We start from the raw sequence: 17,480 nt of genomic DNA, 5'->3' as shown, positions 1-17,480 counted from the left end.
CTCTCTGTTTCTTTCTGTATAATTTAGTTTTTTGACAATTTCCCTGAGGTACTTCAAGGAGAGAGAAAAACATTGGCTTCATAAATATGAGAAATTTTCAGATGTCTATTTCTAATATAAAATTATTAAAAATACATAGATTGACATGTTGAATCTTACTTCCATAGTTAATCTTAATTCCATAGGTAATCTTGTTTCATCTATATTCTCTCTTCCCAGTGGATTTCCCATTCTTAGCTCCTGAAAAAAACTTTATGAAAGTATGTTCCTTGTGGGCATTTTTACATAATTAATAGACTCAGCCTATATTCAGTCTTTGACAGTTGACTTTCTTCAGTTTGTACCTTTGAGCTTCACCCACGTTGCATGTGCATGCATCGGCTTGTCCTGTTTGTTGAATCATATTTCTTTGTATGGCCACGCCACGATCTTGTTTACGCATTCTTCAGTTTGATGGACATCTGCGTTTTGTCTGCTTTCTCTTGTTATGAACAATGCGTGAACATTTGTATGCAAGCCTTCGTGTGAACATATGTTTTCATTTCTCTTGGCAAGATACCTAGAATTGTTGGGTGTGTGTTAAATCTTGGGTTTTAACTTTTGCAGAAACTGCTGAACTGTGTTCTCGAGTGTCTGTGCCATTTTCTCTTTCCACTGGCAGTGCGTAAGGGTCGCTGCTGCTTCTTCCTCCCACACTCACTGTTTCTTCTTCACCCAGCCCTGCTTGTGGGTTGGACTTGCATTTCCCTGAGAGCTCTAGGGATGCTGAACACCCTTTCGTGTGCTGATTGTGGATTCTCATAGCAGCTTCGGTGAACTGCTTGAAGTTCCCATTCTCCAACTGGTCGCCTGTCTTCATGTTGTTGAGTCTCACTTTGTAGAGTTGACTATATATACATTTTGAATAAATCTTATCAGATATGTGACTTGAAAATGTTTTTCCCAGTCTGTGTTGCCTTCCTGCCTGCCTGCCTTCCTTTCTTCCTCTTCCTCTGCCTTTCCTTTCCTTTCCTTTCCTTTTTTTCCCCTTTAGATAGAGGCAGAGAGGGGGGAGGGAGAGAGAGAGATGGAGACTGACTCTACAACCCTGAAGCTTCTTTTAGTGAGGTGGGAGCCAGGCTCAAACCTGGGTCGCACACATGGCAAGGCAGCGCACTAGCCACTCGAGTTATTTTGCTGGACCTCATTTTCTTAATGGTATTTGCTGAGGCATCAAAGTTATTTTTTAAATCATTTTATCAGGCAAATAGCGATTTATAAAACAGTTGTCACGTGTGTACAGTTTCTTACCTCGCCATGATAGGAGTCTGCGTACCACTCCTACCACCAATTCACGTCCTCCTCCAAGCGTGTGCCCACTGAGTTCCCAATGCTTGAATTTTGAGAAGGTGCAGTGTAGCCATTTTCCCTGTTCAGATCACGCTTTTTGGTGTCACATCAAAGAATTCTTTGTCTAACCCAAGTTCTTTCTCCTGTTTTTATCTAAAAGTGCTTTAGTTTAGCGCTTCACACTTCCTATCTCTAATCCATTTTCATTTAATTTGTATGTATGGTGTGAGGTAAGTTTCTCAGCTCAGCTCTCTGAGGGTCTCTGGCTGCCCCTACTGAGTTGCCACGTTCTTTTCTTAAAGATCGCATGTCTCTGAATATAGGAAGGATGTTTCCTGAACTTTCCATTCTGTTCTGTTCATCTATCTGTCCATTAAGAAAACTACTGAGGACATGTTTTGCAAGTCTGATGTTACCTGTCTGTCCTTATGCCAGTACTACACTGATTGGTTTTTAAAAGCAGGAAAATCATACATAGTCTTGTGAAGAGGTGATCACACGACTCAGAAAGCTAATTATTTGCTATATAGGCACATTTTTAGATAGCCTTTGAGGATGATTTATCTGGGTTTATGATGTGTAGCTTTGTAGGTGTTCACTTGGGGTTCCTTAAAGTTGCTCTATTTTCTGGCTTTGAAGCCTTCATGACATCCTAACTCCCTGAATATATAGTAATCCCGTCCAGCTGCGTACTTCCACATCAGTGCCCTTGTCTGCGTCATGTCACAGCCTGTGTTATAGGATGAAGTATGATACTGATCAGTGTTTCAGTGACCTTGTGACCTTGCATTGTCTTTCTACTTCTCCAGGCATGAATTTCCTCATCTGCAAAGTGCCTCGACCTCATTGTTTTTCCAAAGTCAAATTATTAATTCGTCTCCTTTGGACATATGTAAAGCATGCATAAATTCATGTCTTTCAACAACTTCTGTTTAAGAAAGAATTTATTAAACTTGCATGGCGGGGGGTGAAGATAGGGCTCCCCAGTCAGGGGCTGGGGACACATCCTTTTAGCAGACAATTGGCAACAGTTGCCAGGAGCTTTGGCAGACACTCCTGGCAAACATTTTCTTATATACATAGGTGTGTGTGACATATATACCAGTCCAGGGGAAGGCCTGGGCTCACATGTGCTTTTCTGATTAGAAAGGGAGGGAAGGGAGGAGGAGGAAGAGAGAGGGAGGGAGGGAGAGAGAGAGAGAGAGAGAGAAGAGGGGGCTATGTCTATTCCAGAGAAACAGCCATCTTTAGGAACTTGCCAAGAAGAGCTATGGTCTTTACTGCTGAAATGTTTGAAGCATTGCATCCAGCCCTCTACTTGATTGATACTTAAAAGTGTAGGTCCAACTGGCAGGCTTCTTTCAACATTTTCCATTCTTTAAGTGTTTTGCTTTGTTTTCCTTTTGGCATTTGAGTGCTTTTAGTTTCTCCAGACAATCTTTCTAGTTTGAGGAAGGAGGATGGGAGTCCTTTCCCACAGCTGAAGTCATTCCGAGTTTCGCTCTCCTGAAGAGTCAGTTTTCGGTTCCTTGAGGCTTTCTGTGGCCACATCTGCTGCTTTGTTTCCACTCACTGAGTTGAAACGTGTTTTCATTCAGTCATTGATTGGAGGTTTTGTGAAAATCTGAAGGAAATTAGTAAATAGACAGTAATATATATATATGAATCGCTTGGAAAGTTTTAAACATAATGAAGTAATGGGATAACAAAGCGTAGGGGCTAGAATTCTGGATAAAACTACGAAGAAGTTACGGTCCAGAATTCAGTGTCAGCACGTAAACATTCCCGCACATCTGCAGCATCTGAAGCACTGGAAGGTATTGCTGTGTTTTTGACATCTAGGATTAAGTGGCGATTTCTTTTCATGAACTTTAAAATTTGTTTCTCAGGATTTGAGTATTTATTTTTTTCTCCCTTACAACTGTATTTACAGGTTTTTTTTTTCTTTCCGGCAGAGCTTTGCCAATCTCTGGTGTGTGTGCCTTATGAACTGTAAGACATCCACAGCAACCCTGCAGTTGTTTCATAGTGTGCTGGCTTTTTAATGTATGCAGAAAAATGCTTTCCTCCCTGCCTTTTTTTTCTCTCTCTCTTCTTTCTGGAAAAGCTGTGACTATAGTTAGCAAGTACATTGCCTACATATATTCTAAGTTATTCAGCCAAGTATACTTTTTCTAATTTTCCTTTGTCTGATATACTTTAAAATTATTTTTACATTTATTTATTTTCCCTTTTGTTGCCCTTGTAGTTATTATTGTTGTTGTTACTGTTGTCATCGTTGTTAGATAGGACAGAGGGAAATGGAGAGAGGAGGGGAGACGGGGAGAGAAAGACAGATACCTGCAGACCTGCTTCACTGCCTGTGAAGCGACTCCCCTGCAGCTGGGGAGCCGGGGGCTCAAACCAGAATCCTTACACCTGGTCCTTGCACTTAGCACCATGTGCACTTAACCCACTGCTCTATCACCTGACTCCCAAATATACTTTTTCTTTGCGGGGGAGCATGCTGGGTAAAATATTTGAATCTAACTTAAGATCAAGAGTGAGCTGAAAATATTATAGTGGTGGTTGGGCAGTAGCACAGCGGGTTAAGTGCAGGTGGTGCAAAGTGCAAGGACTGTCGTCAGGATCCTGGTTGGAGCCCCCGGCTCCCCACCTGCAGGGAGGTCACTTCACAGGCAGTGAAACAGGTCTGCAGGTGTCTGTCTTTCTCTCCCCCTCTCTATCTTCCCCTACTCTCTCCATTTCTCTCTGTCCTATCCAACAACAGCAGCAGCATTGACAACAATAATAATGACAACAAGGGTAACAAGGGCAACAAAGTGGGGAAAATGGCCTCCAGGAGCAGTGGATGTGTAGTGCAGGCACTGAGCCCCAGCAATAACCCTGGAGGCAAAATAAAATAAAATAAAATAAAATAGAAAATATTATAGGAAAAGATTTTTTAAAAGATTTTATTTATTTATTAATGAGAAAGATCGGAGGAGAGAGAAAGAACCAGACATCACTCTGGCACATATGCTGCCGGGGATCGAAATCAGGACCTCATGCCTGAGAGTCCAAAGCCTTATCACTGTGCCACCTCCCGGACCACACGGGAAAGAGATACTTTACTAAATCTAGCGGTAGTTGTTTACCCGTGGTGAGAGTACATACATTTACAAAGCACCACTATGTTTAGGTGCTGCGAGAGACAAGGAAAAGAATTAGATGTAAAATTCGAAAGTGAAGCTAGATTAACTTTTCCCACCATTAAAGAAAATGCCCAGAGACTTAAAAGCATAGGGAATAGAGTTCTCAGTGCCAGCCCAACAAGGAAAGATGCTTGAGCTAACGGCATATTTTGAACAGAGTGGCAGCAGAGGGAAAGTCTGAAGTTGGGCACAGTCTCCACTCTGCCTGTGAGCACCCAGAAAGAAGCCGCTGTGTGAGCAGGCAAGCATTGAGATTTCTTTACTGCTGCTCCGAAGGCAGAGAAGTGACACGAGGGTGCTCTCAGTTTTCTCTTCTCTTGACTGAAGGTCAGTGGAAACTTCTGGAAAGAGGAAAGGGGCTTCAAAAGTGATTAGTCACAGCTGACATTGGGATATGGTAGAGGAGGTGGGTTCCCTGCTGGACTGAGGGGGGCGAGCTGGAGTCTAGGGAGTTAATGTACCTCAAGACTTGGCAAAACATCTTATTACAGATTTTTTTTTTGCCTCCAGGGTTATTGCTGGGGCTCAGTGCCTGCACCATGAATCCTCTGCTCCTGGAGGCTATTTTTTCCCCTTTTTGTTGCCCTTGTTGTTTTAGTGTTGTTGTGATTATTATTTTGTTGTTATTGTCTTTATTGTTGGCTAGGACAGAGAGAAATGGAGAGAGGAGGGAAAGACAGAGAGGGGAAGACAAAACTAGACACCTGCAGACCTGCTTTACCGCCTGTGAAGCTACTCCCCTGCAGGTGGGGAGCCAGGAGCTAGAACTGGGATCCTTATGCCAGTCCTTGCGCTTCTTGCCATGTGCGCTTAACATGCTGCACTACTGCCCAGCCCCCTATTACAGAATTTTTGAAATGTTGATTTCTTTCATATTTCAAAAATAGTGTGTGTGTATGGCCTCTTGTTGACTTTTCAGTTTGTTATAATCTATTGTGTTTTCCCACCCCACCACCTTTCCCCTCTTCCTTTTCAGTATTGTTACAGTTTTGGTTGGATTTCATATTTAGTGTCTATATTATGACTGTAAGTCATATAGTAAATAGTAAATAATTTTTAAAGATTTTCTTTTTCACCAGAGCACTGCTCAATTTTGGCTTTTGGTGATGCTGGGAATTGAACCTGCAATATTCATTTTTCCTACTTGCACAGATTTCCTTTTGCCTTGAGGTAAATAATCAGCTTGTTTCAAATGTACTTGCCCCAGAATCAGCTGTGGACTCCCGCAATTTCCTAAAGTTCCTCTTAAAATCTTTGACATGTCAGATCTTTCATGTTTATGCCGGGCATATAGTTTTCACTGTGGCATCTCCCCATCACCATCACCCAAGGATCCCCACTCTCTTCCTCCCATACTGAATATCCTTTAGACTGGAGCCACACCTTTTTTTTTTTTTTTTTGGCTTGCTTTTGTTTTCAGAGAGCACACTTTTTTATAGATTTCTTAGAAAGGGTCCATGAAACTTAATCTGAGATTCTGATGTTTAAATATGCCTTTAATTGGGGCAAGGTGGTAGTGTACCTGATTGAATACATACACTACAGTGTGCAAGGACATGAGTTCAAGTCCCCACACTCCAACTTTTCTTCCTATTTTCTCTTTCTCTCACCCCCTTCCCTCTCAGCTTCTCTGTGTCTATCCTAAATCATATATATATATACATATATATACATATACATACATATACATCTTTTTAATTGAGCTCTCATACAGATTGATAGGACAGGAATACAGTTGCTGATTGGAAATAGCACTTGAGAATTTTGGTGGCATTGTTTCCATGAATTCTAGTTCCCAGTGGGTATGTGTTAAGAAGTCTAAAACCATGTTTGAACTTCGATCCTTTGCACATGGCCTGCTGTTTGCTCCTAGACCCTGCTGGAAACTTGTATAGTCTCTGACCTTCAGTATTTTGAATTTTCTTGATGATGTGCCTTCCCACAAGCATGCTTTCCATTGTCTTGTATACTCTGTGGATGGACCTCTTTAATCTAGATGCTTATATCATTAATTTCTGGGAATTTTCCTCAACTATCTGATTTCTTCCTGTTTTTTTTTTTGTTTTAATTCTATTTCTTTTTGTGAGGCTTTTGGCTTTTATTTGGCAGGTTTCATCAGATTACTTTTGAACTTTTCTATTAAGCTTTCCACATCTATAATCATGTTTGAAATTTCCAAGAGAATTTTTGTATTTTACTGAATGTCATTTTATTTTTTCCCAGTACCTTCTTATTATACCATCTTTGCTGACGGCACCTCTTACCTTTTAAGCAGGCTTTCCCTGGCGACTCTTTTAAAAATCTCAGCCCTCCTACCCCATTCTCAGTAGAATATATGCCCCGGGAGGATACAGTGAGTGCTTTCCCTTGGTGTTCACTGATATTTTCCCAGCACTTCAAGCAGTGTCTGGTACATAGGAATTGTGTATATATTGCTGAGTTTGGAAATATTAGTAAAGCAGGGGCCAAGCGGTGGTAGCGTGCCTGCTTGAGTGCACATTTTTTATTTTTTGCCTCCAGGGTTATTGCTGGGGCTTAGTGCCTCCACTCCGAATCCGCTGTTCCTGGCAGCCGTTTTTTCCCATTTTTTGGTTGTTGTTATTGTTATTGATGTTGTTGTTGCTGCACAGGACAGAGAAAAATGGAAAGAGATGGGGAAGACGGGGAGAGAAAGATAGATACTGCGTCACCACCTGTGAAGTGAGCCCCCTGCAGGTGGGGAGCCAGGGTCCTAGCACTTCATACCATGCGAGGTTAACCCAGTGCACTACTGCCCGGCCTCCGAGTGCGCATGTTCTAATGTGCAAGGACCGGGATTCAAGCAAGGAAAAAGCTTCATGAGTGGTGCAGTAGTACTGCAGATGTGTTTCTGTCTCTCTTCCTCTATCTACCCTTTTCCTCTGGGCTTTTCTCTGTCTCTATCCAATAAATAAAATATTAAATAAAAACGATTTTTAAAGAGATATTAGTAAAACACATTTAAAAGTTTTCAAGAGAAAGGGATTCTTACACATTGTTAGTGGAACTATAAATTGGTATAGACTTTATGGTTATACTTTACTGTGTGGAGCTTCCTTAAAGAAACAGAACACTAAAAATAGACATGCCACATGACCCAGCAACCTCACCCATAGATATTTATCCTGAAATTATAAAGCTAATTTGGAGATATATATGCACCCCTGTGTGTTCATAACAACATTATTCACAATAGCCAAGACATGAAAACAACCTAAATGCCCATCCATGAATTACTGGATAAAGAAACTGTGGCTATATACTCAGTGGCCTTCCACTCAGCTATTATAAAAAGATGAAAAATTGCTCTTTGTGACAATATGGAGGGAACTTGAGGGGGTTGTGCTCAGTGAAATAAGATAGAAAATGAAATACTGTTGATGGATTTTTTTCCTCATGTGGAACATAAATAGCCAACGTAAATGCACTAAGGAGTCACAACAAAACAGCTCTTAGACTCTAAAAAAGTATGTTTACAGAGAGAAAGGGGAAGCATTGGGGGAAGGAGAGGAAAGGGCTGAAAGGGGCAATCTTATATTGGGAATAACAGTAGAACTTCTCTGTGAGGTGCAGTTAAGGAAGGGTGAGGCTGTACTCCTGACATGAATGTAGTTACAAATCATTTTAGATCAACAGAATTGTAATCAAACCTTTTGCTCCTAGCATGGATCTAGTCTGTTATTTTGAGGTTGCCTTTTTCTGTTTTATTTTTTTAATTTATTTTTTAATGGGGGGATTAATATTTTACAGTTGACAGTAGTTTGTACATGCATGACATTTCCCAGTTTTCCACATAACAATATAACCCCCACTAGGTCCTCTGCCATCCTGTTCCAGGACCTGAACCCCCCCCACACACACACACACACACGTACCCCAGAGTCTTTTACTTTAGTGCAATATACCAACTCCACTCCAGGTTCTGCTTAGTGTTTTCTCTTCTGATCCTGTTTTTCAACTTCTGCCTGAGAGTGAGATCATCCCATATTCATCCTTCTGTTTCTGACTTATTTCACTTAACATGATTTCTTCAAGCTCCATCCAAGATGGGCTGAAAATGGTGAAATCACCATTTTGAATACCTGAGTAGTATTCCATTGTCTTTATATACCACAACTTATTCAGCCAGAGGCAGGAAACGCCCTTTCGCCTGATAGGCCCTGCCCTTTGAGGCAGGAAACGCTCCCTTCATGCCTCCCCTTGGCATCACACTGGTTCTTGCTGCTCTCCTATTTGTTCCTCCATGTTTTATGCCAGTTCTATTGAAAACGCCTGCATGCTATAGGTTTCTGTTCACCCCACACTCCTGATACTATGGCCATTAGTTAAAAAGAAAGGGGGAAATGTTGGTCTGTTTCTAATTCTGCTTCTAAGACCCCTTCTGTTGCATTGCTTAACGCTGTGGTCTAGTTACATAATCACTGCTTTACCTGAGAACCGCCCTGCCTACAGGGCATTGGTTTAATCCCCACTGGTTCGCACTCTTTTCGGAGCTCCGCCCCCTCTCCTAGTCACACCCTGTTTTCCACCATTTAATCCCCACTGGTTCGTGCTCTTTTTCCACTCTGCCACCTTATCCTACGTACTTCCTTTTACACCCTACCGCTTCCTTCCTGGAGAGTATAAATGCAGATGAATAAAGCCAGCATGGCAGTTGCATTCCCAGCTCAGCCATGAGTCCCTGGTTCTCTGTCTCCCGCCTGTGAAGCTAGCCTGTGAAGCTAGCTCCCTATAGTTCTTCCTTATGTTAGCTTAGCTGTTAGTTGTCAGTCACTTAACTATATTCCAAATTATCCAGGTTAAATACAGGTGTATTCAAAAGTTATAGTATTGAACATGTGATAGAAAGGCCAAATAGAACTTCTAGAAATGAAAAATGTGATCGAACTCATTTCAAAGACTGACTTAGTAGGACATTACGTACAGTTTAAGAGAGAATTGGTTAATTGGAAAATAGGTCTTAGAAAATAATCCAGAACACAGCATAGTTAGTTCCAGAAGGAGAAGTGAGAGAAAGTAGGGGAAAGACAGTATTTGAAGAAACACTGAGAATTTCCCCCAAGTTAATACAGTGCCACATGGCTCCAAAATGCCAGTGAAGTACACTAGGTTATGAAAGAACAAGAAAGTGAAGAAATATACATGTAAGAAATGAGACCGTGTGTAAGAAATACACAGGGTAAGGTTTGGCATCACAGAATTCTAAAGACAAAATTCTCAAACCAACCAGAGGAGATAGACTGCCTACCAAAAACCAAGCAATCTGTTGACATCTGACTTCTCAACAACAACAATTGTTATTTTAGAAGACAGGTAAATGTCATTTCCAATATCCTGGGAGAAAATAACTGTCAGCACAGAATTTTATACTCAATGACATCACCTCTCAAGAGTGAAGGTGAAATAAAAAATTTAATCTCAGTTCAATAAATGAAGTTTATTACTGATAGACTCATAAAGGAAATTCTAAAGAATAAGCTTCAGACCAAAGGTAAAAATTATAAAAGCTGTAAATTAAACTAAGAAGAATTTAAAACCTAATAAAATGACATCAAAGGCCATGAGATTCTACTAATGTGATATTTGGAAGAAAAATGATAACTCATAACTGCTTGTGTTGGAAAAGAAGTAAAGCTAGAAATTAGTTTCAGCTAGAAAAGGAATAGGATAAACACAGAGAAAGTCAATGGAAAGTAATGAGCAGGGACTTCAATGAAAGCAGGCAGGACACAAAGACTCAAAAAAGAGACTAATGAAGGTGACCCATGTCAGGCAAGATTAGTGAAGGAACCCAGACTGCCGGCTAAAATAGCAGCTGGACTGGAGAAAGAAATTTACATATGCACAGATGATAAGAAAGGCTTCTAAATACACTTATGGCAATAACTTGGACAATTTGGAGAAAAAGGATAATGTCCAGAAAATGTTATATATCAAACTGACTCAGCAGTCTTAAGTGTGAATAGTTCTGTGACAAAGAAATGAAATCAGTAATCAAAAATCATTAAAAAAAAAAAAACTTCTGGACTCAGATTTTTTTGCTATTTTTTTTTTACTTGACTTTCAATAACTGCAGGAAAAATTTCTCATCTCACGTAGCTATTCCAGAGTATAGCTGAGGTCAGAAGTTGGAGAGGTTGTGAAGGGAGTACTTGCCACAGAATCAAGCATAACAGAGACCATGAGAAAGTAAACTCACTTGTCAGTCCCACTCATGAATATAGTTGAAAAAAAACCTAAACAAAATATTAATCGACTAATATGAAAACTTGATCAAACTGAGATTATGCTAGGCCCAGGAATACCCAGGAATATTTTTACTATGAAAACATTCTTAGTGTAATTTATTATAGTAACAAATTGGAATAAATATCTGCCACCTCAATTGAGGGAGGTACATCTTTGGTTAAAATTCAACAACAAATTATGAAAATATTCCTAATATATATGGGAATTTTTAAAAATATGTATTTATTTATTCCCTTTTGTTGCCCTTGCTTTATTGTTGTAGTTATTGTGGTTGTTGTTGTCGTTGTTATTGTTGGATAGGACAGAGAGAAATGGAGAGAGGAGGGGAAGACAGAGGGGGAGAGAAAGATAGACACCTGCAGACCTGCTTCACTGCTTGTGAAGTGATGACTCCTCTGCAGGTGGGGGGCTGGGGGGTCTGGAACCGGGATCCTTACGCTGGTCCTTGTACTTTGTGCCACATGCGCTTAACCCGCTGCGCCACCACCCGACTCCCTATATATGGGAATTTTTATACTCTGTTAAATGGCTCTCCCACAGAAAATACCATGCTTACTGGTGAAACAGCAAAAGCTTTCCCTTTCAGGTGAAGAGAAAGTAAGAATTCTTATGTTATTACTTCATTCAGCTTTATAGTAGTTGTTCGAGGTGGGTAAGCTAAAACATGAATAAATAAAACACCAGAGTGAGGACTCCAAACTCCTGTTAATATTGATAGGTAATGTAATTCACCCAAAAGGATATTCAGAAACAGACCCTCAGAACACTATCTTTTACACAGTTAAGACATTTTGTCTTTAACTAATTCAATAGTGAAAATATCAGCAATCAGACAGAGGTCTGGATGGAAGTTCTGCTTTGAGAAACTCTAGGTAGTAAGTAGGCACAGTGCGTGGCTCCTCTTTGTTCCTGTCTTTCGCTGCCTGATTTTCTAGTATCTTGAAAATCGTTGATCTGCTTTGTTCTAGTGCTTGAAAGCTGCCTTTTTCTCTTGTTTGTTTATGGTGCTTTCAAGTGGAAGTGTAAATCTGGGCTCCATTGCTCCCTCTTGACTAGAAGCAGAAATGAAGATCAAAGGGCTTAGCTTTCCTTGTCCTCCACTTTTCATAAAGGGTTACTTTAACACACTCTTTATTCTGACAAAATCTTGCAGAGGCTTTTCTTTTAAAGTACCTGGTAATCTAAAAGCCTAGTATGAGGACCAATAAAGTAAGGACCCTAAAGTGACTGATTTCTAGGACTTTATTATATATATATTTTTTGTCATTTTTTTGCTGCTACATGTTTTGCTAACATAGGCTATTCAAGGTCCCAGCACCTCTAGAATTCTGAGCCTCTGATGTGTTTCATAAAATTTTAATGAAAGACAGACAGAGGGAAATCATTGATGGGCTCACAGGACTGTGTCATATCTGAGTACTGGCTGAGAATAAAGATGTGTATGAAATGACTCTTGAGTTATTATACTTGTGGAAAGCCCCAAACTCCACTTTCTTATTTGTCTGATCCAGCTAGGCCAAATCAAAAGTGATTTGCAAAAACTTTCATGTTCTTGGCGCGTAGCTATGATTTATTTTTAAGACACAGAAAATTGTCCAAATATTAGCACACATATTACAGACTTGCAAGTAAACCATGTATAGTTGTATAGAACATAGTGTACTTTTCTAAGGAGTTCGTGAAGAATGTGGCTTAACTTGCCAGAGTGTGATAATAAACATATTTCTTCTGTGTGATTATGAGCTTTATTTATAATTCCGTAGCACTTGTTTATTTATCTTGTTAAGTTCTAACTCAGATGTTCTTGGCTTAACTCAGATTTTTATTGTATCTATCTCTCTTTCATACACACACACACACACACACACACACACAAAGAGTGTCCTGGGAGGTGGTGTAGTGCAGTGAATAAAGTGTTGGACTCACAAACACGGAGCCCTGAGTTCAGTCCCCAGCATTGCATGTACCAGTCATGTTCTGGCTCATATTCTCCCTCCCCTCCCCCTCCCTCTCCCTCTCCCTTAAATAAGGCTTAAAAAACAAAGCAAAAAATGTGCCAGTGATGAAGTTGCTCACTTAAATAGTGGAATGCTTTGTCATATGCACAACCCAGGTCTGAGCCTGACACTCACCACATTAAAGGGTGTGTCTTTCTCTCTCAATACCCCCCCACATATGTCTAGAAGAATTAAGTAGATATAATAAATAAATGCTCTTTAAAGTTAGATCAAAACTTTCATGAGATCTTTCACACGGGACCAGGTTGTTTTAGGAATATATTTAATTTTCCCTGATAATGGAAGAGATCAGGAGAAAGAAGATACTGAGAACTTTGAAGAACCCTTTATTACCATTTTAGATCCTCCCTTTGCACCTGCCCTGCTGCTATCAGATCCATTCACTTGTGGGCTTCAAAGCACCTGCATTGGGACTCTGGCTCCCTTCACTTCTGCAGCCTACTCCCTGAGCTCATTTGTAGTGTGATGGCTGAGAGATAGGGAGGAAAGGCCAAAGGACTTAGATATTTGAAACTAAGTAAGTAACATCAGCATAGTGAGGGGTGGACTGCCTTCCGCACACTGAGTTCCACTCTTTTGAGTCTTAATCACAGCAGCCTGTGTACATACTTGAATATTTGTTGGTGGGGGAGGGTGGAGAAAGGGATTAGAAGTAGCCTGGATGGGTGTATGGGGCTGGGGACACAACCTTATCCTTCATGCGAAAAGACTTTTGTGGCTGAGGTTCAGACATCTTAGGATCAATCCTCAGTACCACCAGAAGCCAGAGCTGAGCAGTACTCTGACTGGGTGGGGGTGGGGTGGGGGGCTGGCATGTACTCGTTCTTAATAATAGTGCCTTCAGATGCATTTTTAAAAATGTAAAGATATCACATGGGATTGCTTTTCCTAGTTAACAAGTGGTTGGTTTTATGTTGGTTTTGGTGGTCCTTAACAGTAAGGATTTCTCTTTTCAGCTACTAAATCAGGATTGTTACCGCCACCACCCGCACTTCCTCCAAGACCTTGTGCATCACAGGTAAGAGACAGATGTCGACTTCTTTAACTACTGACTTGCATTTCACTTTCTTTGCAAAGGTTGATGGCCTCAGACCTGGCTGGTCAGACTCCCAAGATGATGCCTGGCCAGAGTGGTTGAATGTCTTCTTCTCTAGCCAGGCCCCCCACTGCTGGCGCTCACGTGGAGTGGCTCCAACTGTGGGCGTAGGTAAGCCTCTGACCCTTTCTCACCAGTTCTAGTGACTGTGTGAAATAGAAAGAGGCATCGGGGGATATTCTGGTATGAACACCCGTTTATTTGGAGAGGGGTACAGGGTTTTATACTGAGTTAAACAAAGAACATTTTTTTACATGTGTCAAATGTAATTACAGGTTTCTTAAAGGTCAGCTTGCCCCCATGGTAGGGGGTTGATATGATAAGAATTGACGAGGTACATAAAGGTCAAGACAGTGAGTTTCCATGATGCAGGCAAGTTAATTATCCAAAGGTATTTGAGAAAAGCATAGGGGTTAAACCAGTAAGGTGAGGTAGAGAAGGAGAAAAACAAAGCTTGATGTAAATCACAGATATCAAGGGGCACAAGGAAATAGAATATGGGTTCTCATTGCCGGGTACTGGCAGGGGTGTATGATAGAGTGTGTTCTCCTATATGATCAAAAGGTGAATGTGTGAACTTTGAATGAACTTTGAAGCAAGCAGCCACTTAGTTTGCTAGCAAGAGAATGAACTAAGTGTGAGAGGCTTGTAGGCTTTCTGTGGGCTTGAGAGACTAACAAGGAGAAACTGAGTCTGGGAGACTTTTCCCTCTTGGCTCATCTCTATAAGGAGAGAGGCTAACAAGTGGGGTGTCTTTCCAGACCTCCATCCAAGGATGCGAGAGCTCCCCTAAGCTCTACCAAGCTTTCACATAGTCCCACACCCCACCTCATGTGCAGAGGAGAAGTTCTTCAATACACAGCCAAGCAATTGTGTACTAGTTTATTCCTGACTGTAGAGGGTTGCAGGTAGCTTTCAGACCGAGAAAGGAGAAGAAAAGATCAGGGTGAAGGACACGTGTAGTTTGAGTTTCTTTATTTCCATCAGGGTTCTAGAAGGTGTGATCATTCTGCGTAAACTGTAAACGAAGGGTCATCAGCATGGAGTGTGTGCTGTGGTTTGGGCCTGAGGTGCCACCTTTGGGATGGTATTTTCCTTGGCACAGCAGCCTGGGAGAACACGTCACCCCAGCCTGAGCACGAAGCCTGCCTTCTTACATGCACGGCGTTGATGAGGCCTGCCCTGCCTCATCTCAACACTCTCTGAGGAGCTGAAGAGAAACAGCAGAAATGTGGAGTGTGGTAAAGCATTCTCAGAAACTTCTCAAGAATTGCTGCTGAAGAAGCATCCTGCCTTTAAAGACAGCCTCTGAGTTTAGGCAGGAAAGACCGGGGAGTTTCTCTCTACGCTGCCCCAGTTTCTGTGTCACTGCTCTGGGTCCAAAACAGACCTTTCCTTTAAATTTTTTAAGACTTTTATTTATTGTGGTCCAGGAGGTGGCACAGTAGATAAAGCATTGGATTCTTAACCATGAGATCCTGAGTTCAATCCCTGGCAGCACATGTGTCAGAGTGATGTCTGGTTTCTTTCTCTCCTCCTATCTTTCTCATGAATAAATAGATTCTTTAAAAAAAATTTAAAATATTTTTAATTAATTAATTTATTTCTGAGAAATATAGGAGGTGAGAGAGAAAGAACCAGACATCATTCTGGTACACGTACTGCCAGGGATTGAACTCAGGACCTCATGGTTGAGAATCCAATGCTTTATCCACTGCGCCACCTCCCAGACCACAAGACCTTTCCATAAAGTGCATCTTGGGATTCGCCTAGACACTGAGCCCACTTTTAACACTTGCTTGTGCCCGCCTCTCTTAGAAGATTAGATGTTTTTAGTGTCCACTTAACCTTTAGATACCAGACACCGTGAGACATTAGCTTCCTGTTTCAGTTTGAAGAGTAATGAGAAGTTGGCTCATCTTGGCCTGCCTATGGACACATGAGAGCCCCTCTCCCAGTACTTCACTGTTGAGTCAGCAGCTGTTTATTGAGTCCTGGCTTTATAGCTGAAGCTGAATTCCTTTGGCTGCAGTGTCTGCTCCTTTCAGCTGTTGGCTCTGCTTCGTTGTTCTTCTCAGTTTCTTTTAAAGATAGGGAGGGGGAGGGGAGGAGACCCGGAGAGACACCGAAGTTCCAGTTCACCATGGAGTTCTGCGGGTGCAGTCCATGGTGCCAGGGTTCGAACTCAGGACCCGAGGCATGTAAGGCATGCGCCTGTGCCTGCCGAGCCACACCCCAAGTCCCCAGTTGTTGGGGACGTTTATTGAGTATCGCCTTAGACTGGCATCGTGCCAGGCACTCTCAGGATATTATTTCATGTTTGGAGCCCCTATGGAGGAGGTGGTAGTACTCCCCCCTTTTTTTTTTTTTTTTTTTTTTTTTTGCAGATGAGGAAATTGAAGTATGCAGGGGTTGAGCAAGTCACCTCAGTGCATAGCTAGCCCCCCACCCCCACCCCAGCATCTGTGGGTGCAGGAGGCAGTCATGCACTGCACTTGCAGTTAAGGCTGTCACCACACACCCCACCCTGTGGGAGGACCTGATAGAGGGCAGTCCTGATGCACCACCAGCAAACCTGGGTGTTGTCACAACAAAACTCGCGGTCATTCCGGAGGTGCTTATAGGCCAAGTTCCGCCTTCACACTGGAGCTTGGGAGCGACCTGCATGGACACATGTTGGACCTGTCTGAAAGGGTGTTTGTGACCAACCTTATCTTGCTTCTCCCAGGCAAGTGACCATAGTTACTTCTTCCTGGTGACTTGTGCTGCTCTTATCATCATTCCTCATGTGAGCTGCTTGAGGTGGACTTCCGGACAGCTTTGGGGCTCAGGGAGGAGGCTGGGGCGGGGAGGTGAGAGTTTCCAAGCCACTGCTAATGAGTGAGGGTGTTGTTCTGTTGATTTGATTTCCCGCGATAGATAAACGGGCAATCCAGCCCTCAGCTCAAGCCTCCATCTCAGCTGCCCCACCATAGGGACTTCAGACCACAGGGACAGGCATGCAAGAAATGCAGACAGAAAAGCCAGTCCCCTACACTTCTCCACAGAAAGTGGGACACTCACCATAGGTGGCGCTGCATGATAAGCAGCCTTTGTGTCCTGTGTCAGATTGCTAATATTGGCTTCAGGAGACTCACCTGCCTGCCTGTGTGAGAACTTAGATATTCTAGTCTTTCCCAAGGTACTTGCGATAAGACAATCTTCGGGGAGCTATGAATAGGGCTCTGTGGTAAGATGAACCATCTCTGTACCCCCTCTGGGAGCTTCACAGTGCATGAGAGCCCATTAAAGGCTTTGAAGTTCTACAGTAAAGAAACCTGGTCAATTTTGTTAAAGCTGGCAATTTCCTTGCTTGGGGGACCATTCATCTCTATGTATAAAACACCCATTAATATCCTGAGGGCTTAGTGGTTAGGAAATGCTATTGTACACCAGCCTGGAGGCATTGGTGAGAACATTTCCAAACCTCTCGTCTGTCACCTTATCTCTCTATTATGTGATTAAACTGAATTTTTTATATCTTATGCCAATAGTTTTCCCTGGAAGAGTCGAAAACAAAGTTTATTGCGCATTAGC

General features: G+C 41.9%; 1 protein-coding gene across 9 annotated transcripts in view; it reads left to right on the top strand.

Annotated features, from left to right (window-relative positions):
• Positions 1 to 17,480, top strand: part of REPS2 (RALBP1 associated Eps domain containing 2) — a 141,716-nt gene that overhangs the window by 80,448 nt on the left and 43,788 nt on the right. For all 9 annotated transcript variants that reach the window (XM_060182983.1, XM_060182982.1, XM_060182987.1 and 6 more), the window contains one exon: positions 13,765 to 13,826. In XM_060182983.1, coding sequence (XP_060038966.1) covers positions 13,765 to 13,826 — 62 coding nt within the window. The remainder of the gene's footprint in view (positions 1 to 13,764; positions 13,827 to 17,480) is intronic.

This window comes from Erinaceus europaeus, chromosome X, assembly GCF_950295315.1.
Source record: "Erinaceus europaeus chromosome X, mEriEur2.1, whole genome shotgun sequence".
NCBI classification, from domain to species: domain Eukaryota; kingdom Metazoa; phylum Chordata; class Mammalia; order Eulipotyphla; family Erinaceidae; genus Erinaceus; species Erinaceus europaeus.
Note: the sequence above shows the minus strand (reverse complement) of the source record. Positions and strands in the feature narration are given on the sequence as shown.